Here is a 27542-nt window from a genome sequence, read left to right on the forward strand (position 1 = left end):
GTCAGTAGCACAAGCTGCATAATAAAGGTGAAGATGTGCAGCTCAAATGGAAAAGTGGGAAAATATTGGGCTTTTTTTGTGCGTGTTCTATGACAAATTCCAAATGCTGCACGAAAGCTGTCTGCTGGTACATTGCTTACCATGGGTTTTTTTTTTTTTCTTTTCATCGGATCACTTTTATAATCCTGAAACATGTAAAATTCAGATGTGTAAATAATTTGCTTTTCTTTTAATTACAGATTTCCACCATGAGCTGCTCCAAGCCACAGACTTCTCAATCGGACTCTGAACTGATTGAATGCAAAGTAAGTTTGCATCAAGTATTTTGAAAAATGTTTAGTGTTTGATTTCTTGAACAGTAAAATATCGGGTGCATTCAAAATAAATGCTGTTTTTAAAAGCACTCTGCACAGATTTGGTGAGCATATTATTATAATTTTGTATATTGTGCATATGTGTGTTTTCTCATTGGAAAGTGCATGTTTCAGTCATTACCTGTGTTTATCAGAGAGATGCAATAAACTATAACATACACTTACTAAACAAATTATTAGGAGTGCCTATACACTTGATGTTTTTGACGATGGTATGACTGTTAGTACAAGATAAAGCTGGTTTGAGAATTCCTGTAACTACTAATCTCCTGGCATTTTTACACAAAGCAGTCCGTATAATTTATTCAGAATGGTACAAAAACGTCCAATGAGCATCAGCCCTGTGGAAGAAAATGCCTTTTTAATGAAGGAAGTTAGCAGAGAATGGCCACACTGGTTCAAGCAGACAAAAAGCCTGTGGTAGCTTGGATAACCACTCTGTGCAAATGTAGTGAGCCAAAAAGTATTTGAGAATGCACAACATGTGGAATCTTGAGATGAGTGTTCTGCAGCAGTAGAAGATCATGTCAGGCTCCAGCCATGTCGGGCAAGAACAAAAAGCTGAGGCTGTAGTGGGCATAGTGGGCATAGGTTCACCAAAGTTGGACAATTGAAGTTTAGAAAAGCATAGCCTGGTCTGATGAATCTTGATTTCTGCAGAGGCGCACAAATGGCAGGGACAGAGTTTGGAGTCAACCACATGAATCTATCCAACCAGCTTCCCTTGTGTTAACAGTCTAGACTGGTAATGTTATAGTAGTATGGGGGATGTTTTCTTGGCATGCTTCATGTCAATTTAATACTAGTCAGTTATCAGTTGAGTGCTACAGCCAATTTAATATTGTTGCTAACCTTGTGCATCCCTTAATACTGGAATTACCGAAGCCTACAAAAAACTCGTAATCCTGGCCCACCTTAAATCCCTTCATACCTCTCCATCAGCATCTTTTGTGTTGCAAATGTGTCGATCAGCACAAGTAGGAAGCAGCCTGCTATCCCGTATCCCCACCACCGTAGCTCAAGTCGCAAAGAATCTCAGCACTTACAGTCAAAGTAAAAAGTATGTGAAACCTGTGGAATTATTTGGTTTAGTGCATGAATTGGTCATAAAAAGTGATCTGATCTTCATCTAAGTCACAGGTACTGATATACACAATGAGTTTAAGCCAAAGACACACACAATATTCTACTCTTTCATGTCTTTATTTTACAAATACATTCAACGTTCACAGTGATAGTGGAAAAAGTAAGTGAACCTTTGGGATTTAGTAACTGGTTGACCCTCCTTTGACAGCTTCCTGTAACTGCAGATCAGACCTGCACATCGTGGGGGTGAAATTTTAGCCCATTCTTCCCTGCAGAACTGCCTTAACTCTTCCACATTCTTTGGTTGTCTTCTGTGTATGTCTCTCTTTAAGTCATTCCACAACATCTCAATAGGATTGAGATCTAGGCTCTGACTGGGCGACTCCAAAAGGCGGAGTTTGTTCTTCTGAAGCCAATGTACTGTGGATATGCTGAGATGTTTGGGGTCATTGTCCTGTTGCATCACCCAGCATCTTCTCAGCTTAAGTTGATGGACAGACACCCTCGCATTATCCTGGAGAATTTGTTGATAAACCTGTGAATTCATTTGCCCCTCAATGATGGCAAGCTGTCCAGGCCCTGATGCAGAAAGGCAGGCCCAAATTCTGATGTTCCCTCCACCATACTTTACTGTAGGGATAATGATTTGATGTTGATATGCAGTGACATTTTTATGCCAAATGAAGTTCTGCTTGTGCCTCCCAAATAGTTCAATTTTGGTTTCATCACTCCAGACATTTTCCCAGTACAGTTGTGGAGTGTCCAAGTGCTCTTTTGCAAACTTCATGCGTTCAGCAATTCTCTTTTTTGATAGCAGTGACTTCTTTCTTGGTGCCCTGCCATGGACTCCTTTCTTGTTCAATGTTTTGTGTAAAGTTGACTCATAAACAGAGATGTTAGCCAGTTCTAATGACTTCCTCTTCTTCATTGCTGACTTTGCATTGTGCTCTTGAGGTCACCTTGGCAGGTTGCCCACTTCTAGGCAGAGTAGCCACAATACCAAATTGTCTCTGTTTATAGACAACTTGCTTAACAATAGACTGATGAATATCTAAAATCTTTGAGATGACTTTGTAACCCTTTCCAGCCTTATGTAGATTAACAATTCTCAATCGTTAACTCTTCAGACAGCTCTTTTGTGCGAGGCATGATTCCCTTCTGGATATGTTTCTTGTCAAAAACTCAAACTTTATCGTGGTTTTTATCAGTCAAAGTCATTCTATGCCTCACCTCTGAGCTTGTTTCATCAAAAGGACTCCAGGTGTGCTAACTTCTGACTGCAATAAGCTTTTTAAAAAGTCATTATCTTAGGGTTCACTTACTTTTTCCAAACTTCAGTTTCACAGTTTTTCAGTTTTTTACTTCTGTTCTCATTTGTTCCTGAATTTCTTTGGATCTTGGCATGATGTCTAGAGGTGCTTTTGGTCTACTTCTCTGTGTCGGGCAGTTCCTATTTAAGTGATTTCTTGATTGAAACAGGTGTGGCAGTAATCAGTCCTGGGGGTGGCTATGGAAATTGAACTCAGGTGTGATACACCACAGTTAGGTTATTTTTTAACAAGGGGGCAATTACTTTTTCACACAGGGCCATGTAGGTTTGGATTTTTTTTCTCCCTAGATAATAAAAACCATCATTTAAAAACTGCATTTTGTGTTTACTTGTGTTATATTTGACTAATGGTTAAATGTGTTTGATGATCAGAAACATTTTGTGTGACAAACATGCAAAAGAATAAGAAATCAGGAAGGGGGCAAATAGTTTTTCACACCACTGTAGATAATTCCTAGGGGTTCACATACTTTTTACTTTGACTGGAAGTGGTTTATATGGTTGTTAGGTGCCTAGAATTGTAAAGGGTAAATAATATATTATCATTTGGAATACATGCATTTCCGGTGTTCCATGTCTACAATGATCTATGTAAACACATGGCTAAAACAGAAACTTTTTTTTTGTTTTAGTAAATGACAAAATGTAGACATGAGGTGTTTATTGTGTGAAGACTGAAGACCAAATAAACACTTTAACAAAAGATACAAGTATAACCAAACAAGTGTGAATTTATTCAAGAGTATATCCAAAGAAAAAGAAGTTGCCTTAGGGTAAATCAATGACATGACTTCTTGGGTGGCGCTACAGTAAGAGCTGCTGACTCCTAATCAAGAGGTTGCTGGTTCGATACTGGCTGCTTCCCAAATTTGTCATTTTGAGTAGTGAGCTGCTCTTAATGTTAATATTTACAATAAAAACATACATTTGATTTGCATCTGTAACAGCCGGTGTAAATTTATAGTACTTACAAAAGTTAGTTTTTTTGTTTGTTTTTTTTTTTTCTTTTCAGTTTTATACTCTTTCACACTCTCACAATGTTAATGGCCTCAACTTAGTCACATTCTAATGGCTACTTCCAGTATGATGTTCCATGGCACAAAGCAAAGATCATCTTCAACTGGTTTTGTGCTGGAACCAGTTGAAGAAACTAGCAATTGGAACTAGTTGAAAATGACTGTGATCTGGTGTTCTTCAGTAGCCTTCCCAGTCACTAGATCTGAATCAAATAGAACACCTCTGGGATGTGATAGAACAGGAGATTGGCAACATCAATGTGCAGCTAAGAAATCTATAGAAATTGCGTGATGCAATCATGCCAACATGGACCAGAATCTCAAAGGAATGTTTCCAACCTGCTAAGGAATCTATGCCATGAAAAATTTAGGTAGTTTTGAGAGCCAAAGGAGGCCCTGGTCAGTATTAGTCTAGCAGTCCTAAGAATTTGCTCAGTGAGTGTAACATGTGAGTATGTTAACTACTATCAAGGGCAAAAAATATATGCCAAATCAAAAAGAGAGCTGTATTTGAGTTTGCAGATGTTTTAAGTGTGATTAAACTTGTTCAGATCATTTATACTGTACTTGCATAATATCCCTTTTGTATTTTTTTTTTTTTTGACAGATATGTGATGTTAAACTACATAGGGAGACAAATTATAAAATACATTTAACAACATCTCAACATTTAAAGGTAGGGGCAATTTTTGTGTTTCTTAAAGCATTTGAAGAAAAGCCAGTCTTTTCAGTTAGCTACTGTAATGAAATTGTTAGTACTAAGAGTAAAATAGTTGAATTACAGGTTTTTAATTTTTCTTTCATGTGGGAAAGAAGCTTAACTATTTATGGCAGTAACAAACTAGACAGTATATTTGTATTTTTTTTCTTTTTTTTTTTTCAAGGTAAGTGTGTTTGACATTTTCACGTGAAATCAACTTCACTCTTGTCTTAATTTTTAAAGAAAAAACTTAAGATAAAAGTAGTACAATATGAAGCAGTACATGTCGAAGATTGGTTTTTACATATTTCTTTTTGAGAAATATCTCATTTTATATATGATTTAATGGCAAGCAGTTTGACATGCCCACACAGAAGGTTCATCCTACAGGTAACTGGAACATATTATGATTCTTTTGCGCGTCATTTATTAATAAAAAAACAAAAAGCGCAACATCTTTTAGGTAGAGTTGGCTATACAATGCAGAATACAGAACCACAAGAGCCTCTGGAAAGAAAATACACAGCTTTAGTTTTCTTATTACTTTATGCCTATAACATTCTATAGTTAAGAAATAAAAAATTCAGTGACATTCTGGCTATTTCAACTACAATTATCTGTGGTGGAATAAATTGTTGGAAAAGAGATGCTGCTGGAAGTAAGTGCTTAAAATTGTATTTGCTTAAACAGCATTCCATTTTACTGTGTCATTTAATTTGCATCTCCTGTATTACTGTTCTATCCAATATTTCATACAGTAAAGTTAATCTTTTAAGAGTTAAATAGAACTTTATTTGTCCTCGGGGAGAAATGTGTTATTTTCCACTGAAATTCAATAAATAAATAAATATATACACCCACACAGTATACTTGGAGCACAAACTAGAATGACTATAAAGAAAAAACTTCTGACTTGGCACTCATAGCCCCAGTGAAACATTTTACAGAGATGTGGCCACAGGTATTAAAAATCTCCAGTAGCCTTTCTTGACACACTTCTGCTATGTAATTTTTTGGCTAAAAATACTTGGTGTCTATAAGAGAGGATGTGCAGCATTGTTCATAATGGCACCCAGTTTTGTTATGTCTCCTTCACTATTATGTAAAGGGGTCCCAGAGTGCATTCCATAACTGAGCCTGTCTTTTTAATCTTCTTGTGGACTCGGTGGGCCTCTCTTGAATTGATGTTACCGTCCCAGCACAATACATTATAGATAAAAGTACGGGCAGTTACAGAGTTAATGCATATGTGAAGGATGTCACTACCCACATTAAAGGAACACATCCTCCTCATAAAAGAAAGTCTGTGCTGACTTTCTTATATAGTGTCTCTCAGTATGCTTTTCTTATGTAGTTTAGCCCCACATTTCAAAGGCATGCGTTTGTGTCATTAGTAATTTTAAATTATGTCTGTGTTGTTAGATACAAAGTTTGCCCAGGGTTGGCTGGGATTGGCTCCAGCAGACCCCCGTTACACTGTAGTTAGGATATAGCAGGTTGGATGATGGATGGATGGATGATCTCAAATGCAATTTTGCACAAATCAATTAATTGCAGCCCTCTGTAATGCTAAGGCATAATACAATGCATACTTTGTCACTGTTTTAAATCATTTTTAGCTTTTATTTGCACATGTCGCCAAATGTAACTGGTGACTTGCACAGGAGGGCACCAAACCCCATCCCTGGTAAGCAGCTAAATCTAGAGCTTGCCATTTCACTGTGTTGTGCATCCTAGCATCTTAAGTACATGTCCCAGCCATGCCATCTGAAGCAGTATAGCTGATGGAAGCGGTAAGCAACACCCTGGGCAGCTCCTCGGCAAAGACTGCACACCTCACAGTTACCCCATAATGATGTTTTTTTGCCCAGTTATTATGCCATATTTAACTCTATTTGGTAGTTTATAATTATTAGAGACTATGATGTTGCGTAAGGTAAATATTCTTTTCTTACTAAATAACAAAACACAAATAGTTTTAACTAAAAATATGGTTACTGTAAAATAACTAATAAAGCAGGGCTTACATTAATAGACATTTTCAAGTATAGGTTCTGTCTTGTGTTTAAAAATCGGGATACAAACATCCACAGGAAAGGAACTCGGTCATAACCCAAGATCTGCATGTAGTGTAAAATAAAAATGGTATTATCAAAGCTAGCTGTCGATGAGAAGTTTAATATTTAACAATATGGAAAATGTTGTGCATCTGTTCCCTTAAGCATTGGGAGGTGCTATATAAATATATTATTATTATTATTATTATAGCATTTAAAAGTGAAGCCATAGAGAAATGATCTGAGTCAGTCACTGCTGGCACATTTGCAAACAATGCTGTCATGACTACGAGACATTTCCTGCATTATATGAATTTCTATATTGCAGACTGCTGTATCCAAACACTAGTGTGCCTTTCTGTCGACTTCTATATTGTCTGTAAAAGATTCCCACCTTGTATCTGGTACTGTTAAAATAGGCTGAAACTACTCTCGCATAATGGAAGTAGTTTGTTTTGAAGACCTGTATTTTGTTCTGTTACACTATTAAAATGCTATCTGTATATTTTTGTCGACCCTATTAGTGATACAGATGTGGTGTTTATGCTTGGATAACCTCTATTAAATCTATTGCAGTTGCAGTGTGTGAGAGAAACTTGTTTTAAATGTCCTGTTTTCAGGGGATAATTAATTGGCAGCCACATTTTTGTTTGTGTTATATTTAATATACAGTATATCACTCACTTTGTTCGCTACTCTCCATTTTTGCACTGCAGCAATTAGCATTGGTGAATGGCTGCAAAATGCTTCTCTCTTTTTAATATAGGGTTGCACAGTATAAAAAAAACGCCTTATAAAATGGTGCCAACATTTGGGGATTTTCAATAGTGGAAGGTAAACATATGCTTTCCTCTCATTCCCAACCACTGCTCCACCCCTTCAAAACTCGCTTTTGCAGTTGTGGGAAGAATATCTATTTCATAGACTTACCAAAATAAGACTACATGCTTTGATGCAATCGGAACTTCATCGGGTCATGCAATGTTCCCACCACACTGCAAAACTTCAATGCAATCTTGACTTCATGGGGAAACCATTTGTTTGGTGCGATCTGGACTTCATGTGGGACCCACACCCAAACCTTCCTTACTTAATCGCTATTGGGATTTCATGGCTATCAAGAGGGAAGAGGTGTGTGGTATGGCAAGCAACTGTACAGCGCACCTGGGAGCCTGGAGTAGGATGGAGTCTTTTGATTTATCCATTATTTGCTTTGGAACCGTTTTGGTTCCGGTACTGAGGTTTGAAAGCTGGTATTGATACCAAATTCAAAATTTTAGTACTGATCAAAGACTTTAAATAATACTACCAACTTCATATGTGAGTCTGTATCTAGAGTGACATTATTTTGATACAAGTTATGGCTGTTTTTGAAGTATTAAAGTCTAAGCTGTTCAATAGGAAATGTATAAATGCTTTTTGAAGATGTATACTCGGCAAAAAAAGAAACGTCCCTTTTTTAGGACTGTGTATTTCAACAATAATGTTTTAAAAATCCAAATAACTTTACAGATCTTCATTGTAAAGGGTTTAAACAATGTTTTCAATGCATGTTCAATTAACCATAATCAATTAATTAACATGCACCTGTGGAATGGCCGTTAAGACCTTAACAACTTACAGAAAGTAGGCATTTAAGGTCACAGTTCTAAAAACGCAGGACACTAAAGAGACTTGTCTACCGACTGTGAAAAACACCCAAAGAAAGATGCCCAGGGTCCCTGCTCATCTGCGTGAACGTGCATTAGGCATGCTGCAGGGAGGCATGAGGACTGCTGATGTGGCTAGGGCAATAAATTGCCATTTCCGCCCTGTGAGACGCCTAAGACAGCGCTACAGGGAGACAGGAAGGACAGCTGATCATCCTCGCAGTGGAAGACCACGTGTAACAACACCTGCACAGGATCGGTACATCCGAATATTACACCTGCATGACAGGTACAGGATGGCCACAACAACTGCCCGAGTCACACCAGGAACACACAATCCCTCCATCAGTGCTCAGACTGTCCGCAATAGGCTGAGAGAGGCTGGACTGAGGGCTTGTGGGCCTGTTGTAAGGCAGGTCCTTACCAGACATCACCAGCAACAACGCCGCCTATGGGCACAAACCCACCTTCGCTGGACCAGACAGGAGTGGCAAAAAGTGCTCTTCACTGATGAGTCACGGTTTTGTCTCACCAGGGGTGATGGGCGGATTTGTGTTTATCGTCGAAGGAATGAGCGTTACACCGAAGCCTGTACCCTGGAGCGGGATCGATGGCTAGGGCCATCCCCCCCAGAAATGTCCAGAAACTTGCAGGTGCCTTGGTGGATGAGTAGGGTAGCATCTCACAGCAAGAACTGACAAATCTGGTCCAGTCCATGAGGAGGAGATACACTGCAGTACTTCAAGCAGCTGGTGGCCACACCAGATACTGACTGGTACTTTTGATTTTGAGCCTCTCTTCATTCAGGGACACATTGTGAAACATTTTTAGTTTGTCTTATGGTGTTGACTCTTTTACTGTTCATACAAATATTTACACATTAAGTTTACTGAAAGTAAAAACAGTTGAAAGTCAGAGGATGTTTCTTTTTTTGCTGAGTATAGTTCTCTGGAAGGCAGTGTGGGGGGGGAAAAAAACAGCACACTTGTAATGAACTCAGTTGTGATGTAACGTGGACCTCTTATCTAATTTAATAATAAAAATTATCAGGGTTACCGCAAATGGCATTTTTGTGGTCTTATTTTATTTGGATTAATACAGTATGCACTTAAAGCATTTATATTGCTTTTGATTTTGCCAAATAGTAAAACAAACATTAGGTCTGACCCTTAATTACCTTTTGTGCATATTTAGCAGCAAATCACAGTAACAGTTTCTCTTCCAAAACAATTCCCCTAAGTTTAAGACAAGAAAGTGGGAATATGAGATATTACAAGTGGCAACTGAAAGTAAATGAGTCCTACACCAATGGCTGCAATGGCTAATTTGTCTTTCAGTGATGTCATCTTGGTAAAAAAAACTTTTACTGTTTCATTGGTGGTCTTTTCTGAAGAAAACCAAGCTCAAACTGTTGAGTCAACCTGTGTGCCTCACCTTTTGAGAGAGTGGGGATTGCTCTGCTTCGTTTCAACTTTAAATTGATTGTCAAACTGTACTCAAGTTTATTAAAGTTCTTATTTGCAAGCATCCCACAGGTAAGTGTAGAATACCAGCAACAGACAGTAATAACAATACAAACATCAAATATTGTTAAAAGCAGCTTTGGATGATGCATGTCGTCTCTATATTGGGCCTCCATAATGGATTATTTAACTGGCATTGACCTCTCTTTAATCCTTAGTGTGTTACAACAGCAGATTTTACAGGAAACACCACACTTAGACACACCTGTAGGTCTTTTTATCAGGTTAATTGTTTATAACTTGTTAATGCTTTAACACACATCTGTCCTAGAAAAAGGTAAGCAGCAATTTGTACAATTATCTGTTAGTTCCTTAAAATATAAGAGCATGTGTGCGTGCTGCAGTTCCTATAACATCCACCATTTTTATTAAAATATCCTCCGTTTACACTTAAGGATTACATATTTGTTTAATGTATAGCCAAATGACTGGTGGATAAAAATTGTCTCTGAATCTTGTGGAGTGCTAATGATCCTGTGCCATTTACCAGAATGGGACTTGTGCAGGACTGTGCACTATATAGATGGTTAGCATAGATGGACACATCTGTGCTGAAGAAGTAAAGGTATGCATGGCCTTCTTGAAGACTGCTAAGATGTTATGTGCCCATTTCCAATCATCTGCAATAATTACTGCAAAAAGTCCAAAGCTGCTGTCTTTCTATGCCATTTACTCTGATGTAGATTTTAATGTGGTCTGCCTCGACCTTTCAAAGTCTATGACAAGTACTTTGGGATAACAGACATTAAGAAAGAGATTTTGGTCTTTGCATTATTATATCAGGAGGAAAATCTGCAAATGTAATAATGGATTTGCAAGTCTGTCTGGGTGCACAGTCTGTGGTAAACAAGGAGTACAGTAGGTAACTAAACACAACACCTTACTGGATCCATGTGTTCAAGACTGGTCGGGTGGATATAAGGTTTGAACACTTGTACAGGAAGAAAGGAAGTCAACAGAAGATAAAAGCCAATAAAGGACCTTCGAGAATGCCATCCTACTAACCCTGCAACCACTGTTTCACTGTATGGTTGGGAATAGGCAAGAAAAACCTCTACTAGCCAGAGAGTTAAGACATGACTTTTACTGTACACTGTACTAGAGGTCTGTAAAGTATAACCTATGACTATTTGCTTAGGTTATCTTTTCAGCTCGGGTAAAAGAACATTTCTTGACCTTACTCCCTGGATTAAGAAGCTTGAATCTGGAAAGCTGTCATGCTTTCACAATGTTCCAAGTGACTGAAGACACAAAATCTCCTTCAGGCCAATGTCACATTATTTGAATTTTCCAATGATTTTCAGTTGCAGCTTTCGTTTACAAAATCTTAACAAGTTGGTTGCATTCGGCGTTGCACTTCCAAGAAGCCAGGTATGTAATGTGAACCCCGCCAGTGACTCATACCAACCAGTCCATTACTCCATCTGACAGAATCGAACAGGTTTGATTTTATTAGCTGTTGTATGGTTTGGCATGTGTGCGCGAGAACTGACAACCAGTGGATGCTCAGCTGAAAATCTAATGCCTGTAATGCAACAATAAGGAATTCAGGTGTTTTGGTGTTTGTCTCTCGTTATGGTACCACAAGAGAAAGGAAAACAACTTAAAGGCTGCAAATCTGTCTGAACTAGCTGTATCTGTTAACCCTGTGTACAGTACGGGCTTCATCAAGCAGCACACTGTTAGCTGTCACAGAATGGGACTAGTCAAGCTGTGCAGAAAGGTGTGAATGAAGCTGGAAAATTAGACCTGCTCTGCGATTTCAGTCTTGCAGATTGGTCCAGTGGAGAGGTCAGCACATTCCCCACCATGAAAAGCCGTGTAATGTAATACAGTCTTTACCTTCCAATATAAACTGCACAGAGATGTTAAAGAAACAGTAAAACGGATTCCTCACTAAGGAGCTGCCATTGCATTTCTCTCAAGACTTCAAGGATGTGTTCTAGCTTCTCTCCTCAGTGAGCAATGGTTACTCCTACCTTATACAGCCCATTTTATACACTGTTTTAGATGCTAGTTCTAATTTAGTACATGAGTTTTTTTTATATTGTAAAAATGCACATTAAATACTGTCCCATATTGCTGAGTTAATAGCCTTATGTGAGCTGCGTGCTTTAGCAGCATCAGTTAAACCGTATCTCCAAAAGTATTTGTCCTTGAGTGGCTCAGTGGACAAAATAAAATGTATATCCATTATTTGTATAACCTTTGGCATTTTGGATGGGGATGCTTATCATTTACAGGTATATTTTTTTAATTACTTTGTTCTCTGCCTTGGAGTTGGTGGAGCCTAATAGATTACTGAAATGTTTCAGTACCTTGACGGTAGTAAAATAAGTTGAGTCCTTGTCTGCAAACTGGACAGAATGAATTTTTATTTTGACTTGGTTTATGACTAATAAATTATTTTACTTGTTTTCTCGGATCCATCAATCTCCTTCACATGAAAGAAAGAGGATGTGCTTGTGGCTTGTGGTAAGTAGACTTATTTTTATTCTTAATAGTATACAGGATGTTTTGGTTTCTTGGAAATATTCCTCATACACTCGGTTTTGAGAATTTTCTTATTTAATACAACCACTGTCACATTTCTCTTCAAAGTGACATTCTAAGCTCGATTGCCAGTGGAGGTGGTGACCTAGTGTGTTTTTGGTTTTTTTTTAGTTTTTTTTTCCCCTGCATATGTTTGTGTGTGGGTCAATTTATTTATATAAATGTACTGTATGATGGGGACCCTTTTAAATAAGGGATTTATGTCCTTTAGGTTAAAATACCTCATACAAGGAGAAACCAGGATTAATGGAACCAGACTTCAACATACTCTATGCCTAAAATGGAAAACTATGTTGATCCTACAGGAACGTCTCTCTTTCCCAGTTCTATGTATTTGTCTGATGGGCCATGGTTCCTCATGGGCATTTATATCTTAGATCTTAGAAAACCTATAAGCATGTGTTGTTAGCTTTTACTGCCATTTATATAATTTTGTAGTTTATGACCTCTTGATTAATTATGTACACTTTGTGAACGTGGCCAGGTAGGGTGCATTAATTGCAAGGGGGCACACTCACTTGGCACTTTTAGAACTGCCATTTGATCTAATTTGTATGTTGGTATATTTTGCAAACAAATAATCTTTGATAGTAATCACATTTATTTTACGCCTCAATATACATTTCTGTTTGTGCTCAACAGTTGTTCTTTAGGTGGACACATCTAGAAATTTGTAGTCTCTCTCTAGTACAGTAAACTTCTGGCCCAGTTTACCCCTGAGATTAACAGATGTTGATCAGATCGCAGTTCACCAAATTAAAAATCAGGAGTAAATGCACTTGTGATCGGATCATTCCAACTACATTCTGAAGTGGTCAGAAACAGATACTGACTACTTTTAAAACAAGTGTACAGTGGTACCTTGGTATACGTCTGCTTTGGAAAGAAGCCCAACTTGGTATACGTCCTGTTTGGACGCTAAAAATTTTGCTTGGTATACGACCTTTGTTTGGAATACGACTTGCGTGCTAGAACACCGCACGCTACCCTTGTTTATCTCTCTCGAGACAAAGCCACAACTGCCTACGAGTGTCAGTACGCCAGTTGCTAGCATTCAGTGAACAACCCGCGCTATAACTCTGAATTTTCATGTGATTTTGTGTTTTTTTGCGTAAATTTGAATTGATTGTTGAAAAGTATGAAAGTGGCATGCGTATCCGGGACTTGGCTGCTGCATACTGTATACGATTATGAAAAGACGTTATTAAAAAGTAAAGTGAGAGAAGGACAAACAAACTGTGATTGCATTCACTACAATATTGGCACACAGACTTATTTTGCTAAAGAATCCTAACTCTTCTCTTATAAGTCAGTGGGAAACCGATGTTTTATACTATTTGAAATTGGAAAAACTCAAATACTCGGAGCATCTGTTCAGAATTTTTTCAAAACCTGGCAGGATCTAATCAGTAATATTTTAGAATAAGCTCTTAAAGCACAGAGGAAACAATTATTTCCGCATTTCTTTTCCTTCTCCATTCATCTCTATTGCCCTATTAAACGTATCCATTTAGGTATGTTTATAAGCCTTAAGTTTTACTCAGTTGGCCATGCGCTGTCTCTCTCAGCGGTGGGGTTCAATTTTTTTCTTTTTTTTTTTTTTCCCCAATCCTATTTTTTGTAAAAATTGATGTATTTGTATGGAATCATTGTAATAAAATTAATAAAACTAAAAAAAAAAAAAGTAAAGTGAGGTTAAATTTTCATTTATTTCATCTAATTGCTTTTGTATTTATGTATTTTAGTATTAAGCAGTGTTTTAAATTATTTTATACAACCCCATCAATGTATAATATGCCAATAACAATAGGATTTTTTTTCATGGGAACGGATAAATCATTTTCCCTTTATTTCTTATGGGAAAAATTTGTTTGGTATACGTCCTGTTTGGTATAAGTCAAAGGATCTAGAACGGATTAAGGACGTATACCAAGGTACCACTGTATGCGCAAATGTGATTCTGTTTCTATAAAAGACAAAATGTCATGTCATAGGGTATGATCGAATTGATAGAACCTTTTATCCCCTTGGGGAAATTTACGTTTTTACAGGAGCTCTGTAAATTAAATACTGCATTAATAGATAGTGACTGTGCATATGCTATATATATTTATCTATGGTCTGAACACACACCAGAAAGAAAAAAAAGAAGAAAAAATTGAAAGGAAAACTTCTGAACTGGCAGTCACAATGAGGCATTATACTGGTGTTTTCCTGTTGGTAATAAAGGAGCCCAAGTATTTTTTCTTGACACACATCTGCTGAATAATCAGTTGGCAGAAAGTCCTCAGTGTTGGTGTAAGAGGATGTGCATCTTTATTCGTAATGGCACTCAGTTTTGTTTTAATTCACTCCTTGTTACGACCTTCAGGAGGCCCAGAGTGTGTACCATACCTGAGCCTGCCCTTTTAATTAGCTTATTAATTCAGTGAGCCTCTCTTGAAGTGGCGATTCCAGCCAAGCACACATGGGAGAGCAGCCAGTGCTGAGAGTTGTTTTAACTTTCAAAAAGCAAGTGTAGTAATGGCTGTGGTGTGCATGAAGTTGATTTACCATTGTCCTTTATGCATCTGTCATGTCTTTGTAGTCGTTCTGAAATACTGAATTTATGGCATTTCGTTTTATCTTTTTTTCACATCGTCATTTTAGATGCAGTTACATAGCTGCAGTGTGCTGTATGTAAAAATATGAGCATCCACTAAATGGGTGTTATGAATGTATTGATTCCCCATGAAATTCATTTGCCTTTTTAATCTAATATATGAGCATCAGAGGTTGTTACTGTTTCTGATCTTTTGGTTCTGGTGTACCTTTGTGTTTGTTTAATTTAACTTCGGCTCCGTGTCAGCCACCATCATGTCCTCGTGCCATTTTGTTTAAACCTTTATTCTTGGTTTACAGACCTTGTGTTGGTTTTTGTTTTACAGGGGAGGACTTTGTTGAAAAATCCATTTTGTTTTTCATAAATTCAATTAAAACCCAACTTATTGACTTTGACTTAAAGTGAAAAGGTGTCTGCATTATTTAAATCTAGGGAAAAAAGTTTTTTTCACTGGCAAAGCAATGTTGTGGAACTCTGCTTACTGCAGTATATGGGAAATTGAAATTGTATGTTTTAAAGAGTTTACATTTTTTTAAAAAATGTAAAAATCACTTACATTTTTTTTTTTCTTACTTGGCATTTCCGCCACTTTGAAATGGAGAGGGAGCTTGTTTTCAAATTTTTTTGCTTTCCTTTTCAGTTGGAGAGTCCAGATACAGTGAGCAGTAGGGTAGAATGTTACATGAAATCATTTTCTCAGTAAAAATGGGGTTATTGTATTCATCTTGAGTTTTCTTTTGATTCTGACGAAAACGTTTTAGCATCACATTCAAAGACAAAGGTTCCTAGTAGTTCAAATAGTATTGCATCCTTCAGTATAAAGAAACTTTGTCTTTAAAAAAAAAAAAAAAAGTAGAGTCTGACTTTTCACTAACTATAGTAAAACATTAGTAAAAGTATCATGGTACAAAAATATCCATTCATCCATCCATTATCCCACCCACTATATCCTAACTGCAGGGTCATGTCTTGGGTCTGCTGGAGCCAATCCCAGCCAGCACAGGGCACTAGGCAGGAAACACACCCCGAGCAGGACACCATCTCACCACAGGGCACACACACACACACACACACACACACCAAGAACACACTAGGGACAATTTAGGATCGCCAATTCACCTAACCTGCATGTCTTTGGACTGTTGGAGGAAACCGGAGCACCCGGAGGAAACCCACTCAGACACGGGGAGAACATGCAAACTCCACGCAGGGAGGTCCCGGGAAGCGAACCCAGGTCTCCTTACTGCAAGGCAGCAGCGCTACCACTGCGCCACCGTGCCACCCAGTACAAAAATAATTAAAAAATAATGTTTCTTAAATATAGACATTCAAAGGCCTCCTTCAAAAGTTTTGTATTTATCAGCCGTACATTCTGCAGTAATAAAGTGTGATAAAAAATGCAGCATGAATTGTACTGCATTGGAGCAGCAGTTCATCATGGTTTTGCTTATTTTTCTGTTTTATCTCCCCAACTTTCTAGTTTTATTTCCTCGTTTGATTCATGCTAATAGTAAAACTGTTGCATATTAACTAAACTGGGTCACCACCTCTACAGTGCAAATAGTTAGTCCCGGTATTTTAACTTATTTAAAGCTTGATAGACTCTATTACAAAAACTCTTCATAGTTTAAATTTAAAAAATAATGAGCTGTGTATTTTCTTCGTTTTAAAGAAGTTTCTTTTGTTGTTGCAAATGTTTTGCATCATCATTCCTGATTACTCTGATACATATTTTAAAGGCATTTAAGGACTCGGATGTTTAGTATTCAAGGACTGACAGCATTTATATGTTTTATCCTTGAATATTAATATTACTTGGCTCAGTTTAATGAGATGAGTATGTGCATTTTAAATGTTTCAAAGCAACTTAGTGTTGTAAATTTGAGTTACTATCCTAAGCACAATTTAATGTGAGTTTTGTACAAGAAGGTGAATCTCTGCTTTTCACACCTCAATATATCCGATGTAATCTTGTTAAAGGTTGCACCTTTTTTGCCTTCTGACTTTAATGGCGTAAAGAAGAGGAACAACATGAGAAATTTTAAATAGCCTTACTCTGTTCCTGTTGCTTTAGAGTCAAGAAAATCATCCGAGTATCTGTTATGTTAACGTTCCTTGATATGCCACCCTGAAAAGATTGAAGATGTGTATGAAATCTGTAATGGTCTGATCAGTGAGATGTGCCTAAGGCATCTCTAGGGAGAGCTGCCTTGGGGCATCCTTATGACGTGCCCAAATTACGTCCGAATCGAGAAGTGAAAACTGAACTTTAGCGACTCTACTCTGAGGCTCTCCTGAATTGCTGAGCTTCTCGCCTTATCACGGAGTGCCAACCCAGCCACCCTTCAAAGAAATGTCATATCTGCTGCTTGCACTCACTATTTTATTTTTTTCAGTTATTACCCCAGCTCATGGCCATGGGCAAAGACAAGGATGTAGATCGACTGGTAAATAGAGAGTTTTGTCTTTGGATTCAGCTCTCACTTCACCACCACGGACCAGTACAGTACTCCCATAACCTCTGTTACCTCTCCAGTTAACTTGTCGATCTTGCATTCCCTTTGTCCTTCACTTGTGAACAAGATCCCAAGGTACTTGAACACCTCCTCTAAGGGCAGTTGTTCCCTCCTAAGATGGAGAGAGCAATGCACTCTTTTCTTGCAGAGGGCAATGCCCTTAGACCTGAACATGCTGATTCTCATCCCAGCTACTTCATACACCCAGGTGCTGTTGCTGGAGAATACATGGGAGTATGTTAAATCTGTCTACATGTGTTTTGTAGATTTGAAAAAAGCATATGACCATGTCACGCAGCATGTGTTGTGTGAGGTGCTGCAGGAATATGGGGTGACAGTGCTGCTCTTGTGTGCAGCTTGTTCCTTATATCATTGCAATGAGTGTTGTCTGAGTACTGGGTGTTAAGTTCACTGTGGGTGTCATGCTCCATCAAGGCTGTGTCTTGTCATGACTCCTGTTTGTGATTTTCACAAACGGAATATCAAGATGGAGCCAAGGATGCGAGTGTGTCCAGTTTTGGAGGCTTAGGGATAGCACCATTGCTTTATGCAGATGATGTTGTCCTGTTTGCCTCGATTGACTGTGACCTTTGGCACATATTCACTACAAAATGTGTGAAGTTGGCAAAGAGAAAAATACAACTGCTGTTCGTTTTTTTTTTTTTTAATAGAAACACAATTATGTGTTGCAGCATAAAGTGGCCTCTGTCATCTGTCTTTTACAGATTAACCTTGATCCTGTTTTGTGTAATCTTTAGGTTACCAGAAAGTGTGGTGGTTAATTTTTTGCACTTTAAAATTGTAAGTAATTTTAGTTTACTCAGGTTTCTTCAACGGTTTCTTTTGCTTCTTTTAGGAAAACGTTGACACTGAATTTTCAACAACTGAATAATCTGTTTTTACAGAACCTAATTATGCAGCTCCTAGATGAGACACGTTGACAAACTTAAGCATTGCATTTCACTAATTTGAGGAGAGCTCCATAATTAACATGACACCTAATTGTCATGTGAATGTCATCTTTAATCTGCAGTGTTTATGGCTGCTTCTTGGATACATGTTTTTGGCATAATAAAGCTTGTGAGTCGCAGCATCTAGCAACTATTTTCTTTTCAGATTTCCTTTTCAATAGTGTCATTAAAATTCAGATCAAAAAAATAGTGCTGGATCTTGAAAGGAACATGGTTGTCTTATTTAATACACAAAGGTGGAACTTTACATTGCTTTAATGATTTATGCAGTTTATTGTATGAAATAAGCACACAAAATATAGTCAGATATAGTTCAAGGCTCTGTTGGCGATTGGCCATGCGCGATTTTTAGAATAACCTTTTTTCTACCGTGTTTCAAAATTCACCGAGTTTTTGTCGGAGACATTCGGGTAAATCGGTGTTTAGTTCTGTAGCACAACAAGCCAAGGATGGCAAGTTACCACCGCCCTAAATGGATGTCATACAAGTAAGTCATGAGTATACTACGGCTGAAACTGAACTGATCCGTTTTTAATCTGCCGAAAACGTGATTGCTACTGTCCACAAAAACAAAATGAAGTACCTAAAACCTGGTGGTTCATATTAATACAGTTTACGGGACTGTATTGTATAAATGCAAATGCATGAACATGCAAATCAGTCTACTAAGACCAAAGGTATGTTTTTACATTTTTTTTGTTTTTCATTGTGAACAATAAATACTATATATTCAATTTTGCTTTCCAAGTTTGATGAAAACTCTAAGTTGGACTGAGACCATTTAAAAATCATATAGCTTTGAAATCATGTGCGTGTTCGTGCATAGTCTTTTTAATAAGATATTGTATGTAATTTTCATTTTGGGTTGAGGCTCCCATCAATCAGTTGGATAAGTATCTAGTATTTGTTCTTGTGCTTATATTTAACAGGGAAGCTCAGAAGAGATTATAGTCTACCGAAATGGGAAAATATGAATGATTATTTTGATTATCTTCAGTTGGATGAACCATTAATTGGTAAGTTGATACTTACTGCAGATTTTTTGAATATTTGCAATAAGAAGAGAACATTAGAAAAAATCTGATTGTACTGTCCTATTCAGATAAACAAATGGAGAAAAATCTAAGTTTGTTGTTTTATGTGTATGTTGAAATATAAATAGCCTAATATAATGGAGTAAACAGATTCTGATCATACATTTTTGACTTGTTTAGCTTTAATATCTGACCTTAACATATTTTCTATAACCATGTAAGTAGTTTCTCCTTTATCACTTTTAATCCTCAGTTTTAAGAAGTATGGGTTTGCTATTTAACTCAGTCCATGTAGGTCCACAGCAGGTAAAGATTTCTCATCTGCCCTAGACCCCTTTAATATTGGAATTTCTGTCCTAATTAAGGATTCTCTTATTTGCTGTATCAGACCTATGGTGTGTTATTACAGAGTGGCACAATAATGTTAATGTTTTATACGAGTTAAATTGTCTTCCAGATGTATTGATTTGCTGTGTAACTTATTTTGAAATGCCTTTGTTATTTAACTATTTACCTGCTAATGACTTTTACAGGTCAAATTTTTGTTGATATAGGTGCTTATCTTTAGCATTTAGTGTATTATCTTTTTTTAGTTGTCGTCATTTGGGAACAATTCAGACTTCATGTTTGTCGTGTTTCGTAAAATCTGTTGGGAAAAACATTTTACATTAAATTGTCTTTCTTACTAATAAATCAGTTATTTAATTTCATGAGGAATTTAACTAGAAGCATTGGTCAGCTACTTCATAGTCATTATCAGTTCTGTACTCATTAGCCAGCAAATGATTACAAAGTTGGATTTTTTTTTTATATATATATATAAACAACCAAATCTTTCAGAGTAATATTTGCTTAATCCCTTTAAAGAGTAAATCAACCCCTCATTTCTGGGTTATGTATTAAAAAGCAGGAGTAGCCAAGAAGAAATGAAAAACTGATTGCTTACTAGACCTGAAACCCATCTTAAGTTTAAACAAGTTCTGTTATATTTGTGAGCTTTAAGACAATTGAGAGATTTTTGAAGTACAGTGGAACCTTGGGTCACGACCATAATTCATTCCAAAGCTCTGGTTGCAAACCAATTTGGTCGTGACCCGAGGTAATTTTTCCCCCATATGATTGTACGTGAATACAATTAATCCATTCTGGACCATACAAGCTGTATGTAAATATATATTTTTTAAAGAGCAAAAATAGTTAATTATACCATAGAATGCACAGTGTAATAATAAACTAAATGTAAAAACATTGAGTAACACTGAGAAAACCTTGAACAACAGAGAAAACTAACACTGCAAGAGTTCATGCTGCAGCCTTACGAACCGCTCGCTGTAAACACTTTTTTTTTTTAATGAGTTTTAAGCACAGGGGAAAAAAATTAACATTTGAAAAAGCCGTAATTTATACAAAAACTAGCTATAAACAACCAAGAAAACTAACCTTGCATGAGTCGAGTTCTGGCATGAAGGAAGTGAGGAGGAACTGGGTGTAGAGGAGATTACAGTTTTGATCCCTCTGCGCGATGCACGTCTGACTGAGAACAATGTACTGTGAAGAGACTGAACACGTGCGTAAATCACCGGCGCGTACAAACCGGAAGGGAAATGGAATAGAGCACAGAGAGTTCACCGCGAATGCACAGGGAGAGACTGAATACGTGTGGAAATCATTGGTGCGTACGAACCGGAAGGGAAACTGGCTTGTTCGTCACCCGGGTGTGTGGTCGTGAACAGATGCAAAAGTTTTTGTCAAACTTTTTGGTCGTAACCCGATTTGTACGTGTTCCGAGACGTTTGTGACCCGAGGTTCCACTGTATGTTTCATGATATCTAATATCTCAAAATAATTTTCAGGTACCGCAAATATACCATGAGTATCTGCACACTAATGTCCTATGCATTTTAAGATATCTGGAATTGATTAAAGTTAACTTAAAATCACGTCTTGCAAAAGTTGCTGTTTGGTTTTTGTTTTTTTGTTTAAATAGGGCCTATATTGAAATGCACTCTAGATATCTCAAAGTAGTCCTGAAGGTATTTTTTAGATATTTGGAAATGCATTTGAGATGCTCGTTTTAGGTAGTTTTAAATGATATGCAGGTACAGTAGTCCCTCTGTATCTGCAAGGGGATACTGTATGTTTCATAGCCCCATCGATGAGTAAAATCCCTGGATAATACTGAACCCTGTATAAGCTATGTTTTTAACATATACTGCTCAAAAGAATTAAAGGAACACTTTTTAATCAGAGTATAGCATAAAGTCAATGAAACTTATTGGATATTAATCTGGTCAGTTAAGTAGCAGAGGGGGTTGTTAATCAGTTTTAGCTGCTGTGGTGTTAATGAAATTAACAACAGATGCACTAGAGGGGCAACAATGAGATGACCCCCAAAACGGGAATGGTTTAACAGGTGGAGGCCACTGACATTTTTCCCTCCTCATCTTTTCTGACTGTTTCTTCACTAGTTTTGCATTTGGCTACAGTCAGTGTCACTACTGGTACCATGAGGCAATACCTGGACCCTACAGAGGTTGCACAGGTAGTCCAACTTCTCCAGGATGGCACATCAATACGTGTCATTGCCAGAAGGTTTGCTGTGTCTCCCTGCACAGTCTAAAGGGCATGGAGGAGATTCTAGGAGACAAGCAGTTACTCTAGGAGAGCTGGAGAGGGCCATAGAAGGTCCATAACCCATCAGCAGGACCAGTATCTGCTCCTTTGGGCAAGGAGGAACAGGATGAGTACTGCCAGAGCCCTACAAAATGACCTCCAGCAGGCCACTGGTGTGAATGTCTCTGACCAAACAACCAGAAAGACTTCATGAGGGTGACCCAAGGGCCCCATGTCCTCTAATGGGCCCTGAGCTCACTGCCCAGCAGCATGCAGCTCGATTGGCATTCGCCATAGAATACCAGAATTGGCAGATGCACCACTGGTGCCCTGTACTTTTTACAGATGAGAGCAGGTTCACCCTGAGCACATGACAGAAGTGAAAGGGTCTGGAGAAGCCATGGAGAACATTATGCTGCCTGTAACATCATTCAGCATGAGCAGTTTGGTTTTGGGTTAATGATTGTCTGGGGAGGCATATCCATGGAGGGTCACACAGACCGCTACAGGCATGACAAAGGCACCTTGGCTGCCATTAGGTATCAGGATGAAATCCTTGGACCCATTGTCAGACCCTATGCTGGTACAATGGCTCCTGGTGCACGACAATTCCTGGCCTCATGTGGTGAGAGTATGCAGGCAGGTCCTGGAGGATGAAGGGATTGATACCATTGACTGGCCACCACACATTCCTGACCTAAATCCAATAGAACACCTCTGGGACATTATGTTTTGGTCCATCCAATGCCACCAGGTTGCACCTCAGACTGTCCAGGAGCTCAGTGATGCCCTGGTCCAGATCTGGGAGGAGATCCCCACAACACCATCTGTCATCTCATTAGAAGCATGCACCGATGTCGTCAGGCATGTATACAAGAACACAGGGGCCATACAAAGTGCTGCGTACAATTTTGAGTTGCTGCAATTAAATTTTGGCAAAATGGACTAGCCTGCCACATCATTTTTTCACTCTGATTTTTGGGGCGTCTTTGAATTCAGGGCTCTGTAGGTTGATCATTTTCATTTCCATCAAACGATGTGGCATCCTTTCGTTCCTAACACATTACCCAGTCTATATCAGTATAGATATCCAGGAGGATTTCTTTTTCCCATTGAGATCTGATGTGTTTTCAAAGTGTTCCTTTAATTTTTTTGAGCAGTTTATAATACTGTACAGTAATAAATCGAGAGAGCACATTCACATACATTTGTAGCCGAATGCAGTTGAGTATGTGTGTAAATGTGTTTACTCTCTCAAAAAAAACTGTCATCCTTTGCTCTTCTTGTGATGAAAAGTGATGATGATGATGGAATGCAGAAGATACCATACCTGTTGTCATGAGATGAAGTGAGATCAATGTTGCAGGCATTATGATGTAGTGTTAGTTTATTGACCATCTGACAAAATGTCGGAAGGGTCACCAGCTTCAGGTGATCTTTTAACACTGAATGATTCAGATGAGAAAAGCTTGCCTCTCTCTTTCTGGAGAACCTGGGATACTTTCTGAAGTACTGAAACTGAAGTTGTTTTCTCATCCTTTCAATTCATTATGACTTTACTACATTCCATGCAAAGATCATATTCTGTAATTTTATCCTTTAGGTTGTATGCAATCTGTAACATGTTACTAAAATGTAATGTCCTCATTGCAGGATGGCCTCCTTCCTCTTCCTTTTCAACTTTGTCTGCTGATGAATTAATAACTTCTTGTAATTCTTGTCTTATTAAGACTTCTTTATGGATTTAAATATGTTCATCAACTTCTTCATTAATCATGATGACAAGTCCATCTCCCACAACTTATGTTGCTGCCTGAATAATCTTTTGAATTTCTTCCATCGGTCTTCGCAAAGCCATTCAAGTCATTCATGACCTTGCTCCATATAGCCTAACAATATGCATTTGCAGTTTCTGGTTTAAATTTTTTGTAAACATTATTGTATCTGCAATACTAAATGATTTCCAGCATTTCATTAATTGAGTAGTAGGGTCAGCATCAAGTGCTGCTCAAATCCGATCAAATGCTAGGTGGGGTTATATGACCTTGACACATCGAATGATTCCTTGGTCAAGAGATTGCAGCACTGTGGTGGTATTTTGAGGTAAAAATAAAACCTTAAAATTTACATCTTCATAGCAAACAGACAAGGGTGGCCAGGTACGCTGTCTTATTAATAGCAGAACTTTTAAATTTCACTCCTTTCTGCCTTAAATTATTTATTTATTTATTTATTTATTTATTTATTTATGTATTTATTTAACTTCAGATAAAAAAGAAAAAAATTGTGGAGCCATTCCATTTACAGAATGGCTGTGACCCAGGCTTTTTATTGTGTTGCCAGAACACAGCTAGAAGATTTGTATTCTTGTTCTTGAGAGGGTGGAGATTCTTAGGTTGGTAAATGAATCCTAGCTTGATCATATGCCCTGTAGCATTGCCGCATAATATCAAGGTTAGTCTGTACTTTTATGACTTAACACTTTTTGCCTGATTTTACTTTTTTTAAGTGTGTGTTTTCTTGGGCATGCCTTTCAAAAAACAACCCCGTTTTGCCACAGTTAACACTTTTTCTGGAAGAGATCTTTTTTTTTTTTTCTTCTTTTTTTTCCCAAAATTCTGGAAGATGCCTCTTTGTTGGAGGACGCAGTCTCTTCCGTAATTTTTATGTTTTTAAGTTCGTAACAATTTCTGAATCTATGCAGCCATCTCTTCCTTGCCATAATTGGCTTGGTGTCACTGCTTTTAGTCGATTCTTTGCTAAAGTCTTCATAGAGGCAGCCGCAATGCTTTTTGATGCAGTATGTTGCTGTCTACCAGAACACACTTTCTGCCAATGTCTTACACCCATAAATTGAATGCTTTTTCAGTCTTCACTAAACACTTATGTGTTATGGATGCAACACTAGCAAACATTTCTTTTGTTTTTTTACTATTTCATGAATTGCTGATTTGTTCTTATTGAACATTCAGCCATAAGCATAAAGTAATGCTTTCACTATGATAAGAACTGCTTTGGCTGACAAAGCACACGAGATAAAGAAATGACAGAGAGAATGGTGATTTATAATGCCACTTACACAGGTTAACGAGTGTGAAGCTTCATTTTTATAAATTTGTTGTGTTTTTTTTTTTTTTGTTTTTTTATTAACATTTTATTTAATTTCCCAACCGCGGTTTCAGTGATCCGTGGATACAGGGGAACTACTGTATTTTCAAATAAGTTTGTAATTTTATAGGTATTAAAAAAAAAAGCCTCAAATATCTAGAGAGAAAATTCAAGATGCTTTTCTGTAAATGCCTCCGCACTTCATTGTACTGTCATTAATTAACTGGTGTCTGGTATCAGGGAAATTCTTTATTAACAAGTTTGTTTATGTTGAAAAGTGCAATCATCATCATCTTGATGTTTGTGATCTGTATTGCTTTATTGGGGGGTTGTTTTTTTTTGGCTTGGACAAATATTGCTGTAGAAAATATATCAGAAATGTGCATCTCAATCAGCCCAATGCCACTTGGTGGACAGATCAACTAGACTGTAGGCATCTGATACCCAGCGTCACAACTGATAACTGCACTCTATATATTGATCATAGTTAAGTATTTCATCCCTTATAGTAGCTGTGCAAAACCTGCTGCCTAGAATTAGAACGGTTTTCTTTCAACAGTGACTGTCTTCCCCACAGGTCATTTTAGCATTACATTTTTTTCTCCCAAAAAAAAAAATATAAAAAGCTTTGCATTTTCTGGCTTAAAATGACATTTTTATTAAATCTTTCTACTGTTAAATGTGCAAAACTCCAAAAGTACAAAGCCAGAAGTGTAGAAAGTATAATGATAATGAAGTATGATAATGTAGAAAGTATAATATTATAATTAATATGAACAACACGCTGCACATGTGCAAGTGATGCGAGTGTCACTTTCGAATTCCCAGAATCACTTTCAGTTTCACTGACCATTTCAATCTCACTACCTGAAGACAGATTCACTTAATTATCACTGTTGATAAGAGGTGTTTCTTACAAGATGCCATTATGAGGTTAGGAGAAGACGCGACTACACCATTGCCTGGGTAATGCTTGGGCTTGATGGTTACACAAGACACACCTATATTGTTGCCCAAGTCACGCTCTGCACTAACGCTGTTGGCACCTTTACAACCCAAGTAATCCGCTGGCCTCACGTGACATTCATTTATAGCGTTGCCTGAATGACACTCGGGACTAACGCTTTTAGCACTGTTTTTACACCCTGAGTAGCACTTGGGTCTGATGCTAAGATGGTTAAAGTTTGCTTTATTAACTGCTTTGTTGTGGCAGAGAGCCCTGTTCAGTAAAATATTTTTGAATTTTTTAGACAAATAACTTGCTTAATTGTATTATCTAGCAACTCTTAGCTTCATCTCCTGTATACTTGAAGATTGTGTTCATTATTGATTTTTTTTTTTTAATATAACTTAACATTGCTGTTTTGGTTTGTCTAGGATTGCAGAATGTTGCTGAAGTTGATGTTAAGCCAGGTGAAGTTCCCAAGTACCTGTGTAGACTCTGCTTTTTTGAGGCAGAAATGGCAGATGTTGCATTACATATTGTTGGAAAGAAACACAGGAAGAAATATTTGGTAAGCCTGTATTGCTTTATTTATGCTTATGTTAGCTTTATGTGTTACAAATAGTTCAATTCTGCAGTATATGTTTACTGGTCAAATTTCAATCAATATAAATTACCATCTTCAAAAACAACTTGCATTTTTGAATGAGATTTTTACATGTCTTATGTACCTTTTTATTTATCACCATGAATATCCATTTGTTTTGCATTTGTAAAAAAAAATCACTTTCAAATATAGCACTGAACGTTTCCATTTTAATTGACTTTTTTTCTTTACAGGAAACTCATCGACCAGACTTGGTTACTTGGAGAACAGACGTCATCACCGCACAACTCGGTAAAACCATCCGAGCTCAAGCAGAGCTGCTCGAACAACAGGAAGGCAGGGGTGAAGTTGAGGTATGATCGTTTAGCTTGCTTTTGCTAGTGTTTTTATTCATCCATTATCTTTAGGTTACATATTGTAATAATTACCCATATTCAAATAAACATTCAGCTCCAGGTATTGACAAAAAAATTCTAGTTTTGGCCTGAAACATTTTTGTGTGTCGTTCAATAATTGTCCACAGTGTCTTTATTCTTTAATTAGTTGTTAGCTGGACAAAATATGAGCATTTTTTTCCCCCCAGACACCTCTTCACATTATTTGAGACAACATATGCTTATACTTCCAGTAACATAGATGTGTACAGCTTACTACCAGAATGGTAGTAAAGAAAAATGGCCCCAGTAGTGTACACAGGTGACTGAGGTGACCGTAGAAAGCAGTGAAAGAAGGCATGAATATTGTGTTCCTGCTATTCATGAAGAATTTTTCTCACATTTTTGTCTGTTTATTAACCCTGCTGGTTCATGTTGAGTCCTCTCCACAAGCCCACTCATGGCAAAGTTAACGAACACAGTTAG

At 37.5% G+C, this 27542-nt stretch overlaps 1 protein-coding gene across 4 annotated transcripts in view; it reads left to right on the top strand.

The window, feature by feature from the left end:
• si:ch211-13c6.2 (uncharacterized protein LOC100000125 homolog) overlaps nucleotides 1-27542 on the top strand; it is a 47327-nt gene that overhangs the window by 6563 nt on the left and 13222 nt on the right. For 3 of the 4 annotated variants that reach the window (XM_039737391.1, XM_039737392.1, XM_039737393.1), the window contains exons 2-7: nucleotides 240-305; nucleotides 4414-4482; nucleotides 12186-12210; nucleotides 19307-19393; nucleotides 26510-26646; nucleotides 26916-27035. In XM_039737391.1, coding sequence (XP_039593325.1) covers nucleotides 249-305; nucleotides 4414-4482; nucleotides 12186-12210; nucleotides 19307-19393; nucleotides 26510-26646; nucleotides 26916-27035 — 495 coding nt within the window. In that variant the 5' untranslated portion in view covers nucleotides 240-248. Of the gene's footprint in view, nucleotides 1-239; nucleotides 306-4413; nucleotides 4483-12185; nucleotides 12211-19306; nucleotides 19394-26509; nucleotides 26647-26915; nucleotides 27036-27542 lie in introns of those variants that run through there. The other variant, XM_039737395.1, reaches the window with a different exon arrangement.

This window comes from Polypterus senegalus, chromosome 15 (genome assembly GCF_016835505.1).
Source record: "Polypterus senegalus isolate Bchr_013 chromosome 15, ASM1683550v1, whole genome shotgun sequence".
Lineage (NCBI taxonomy): Eukaryota > Metazoa > Chordata > Cladistia > Polypteriformes > Polypteridae > Polypterus > Polypterus senegalus.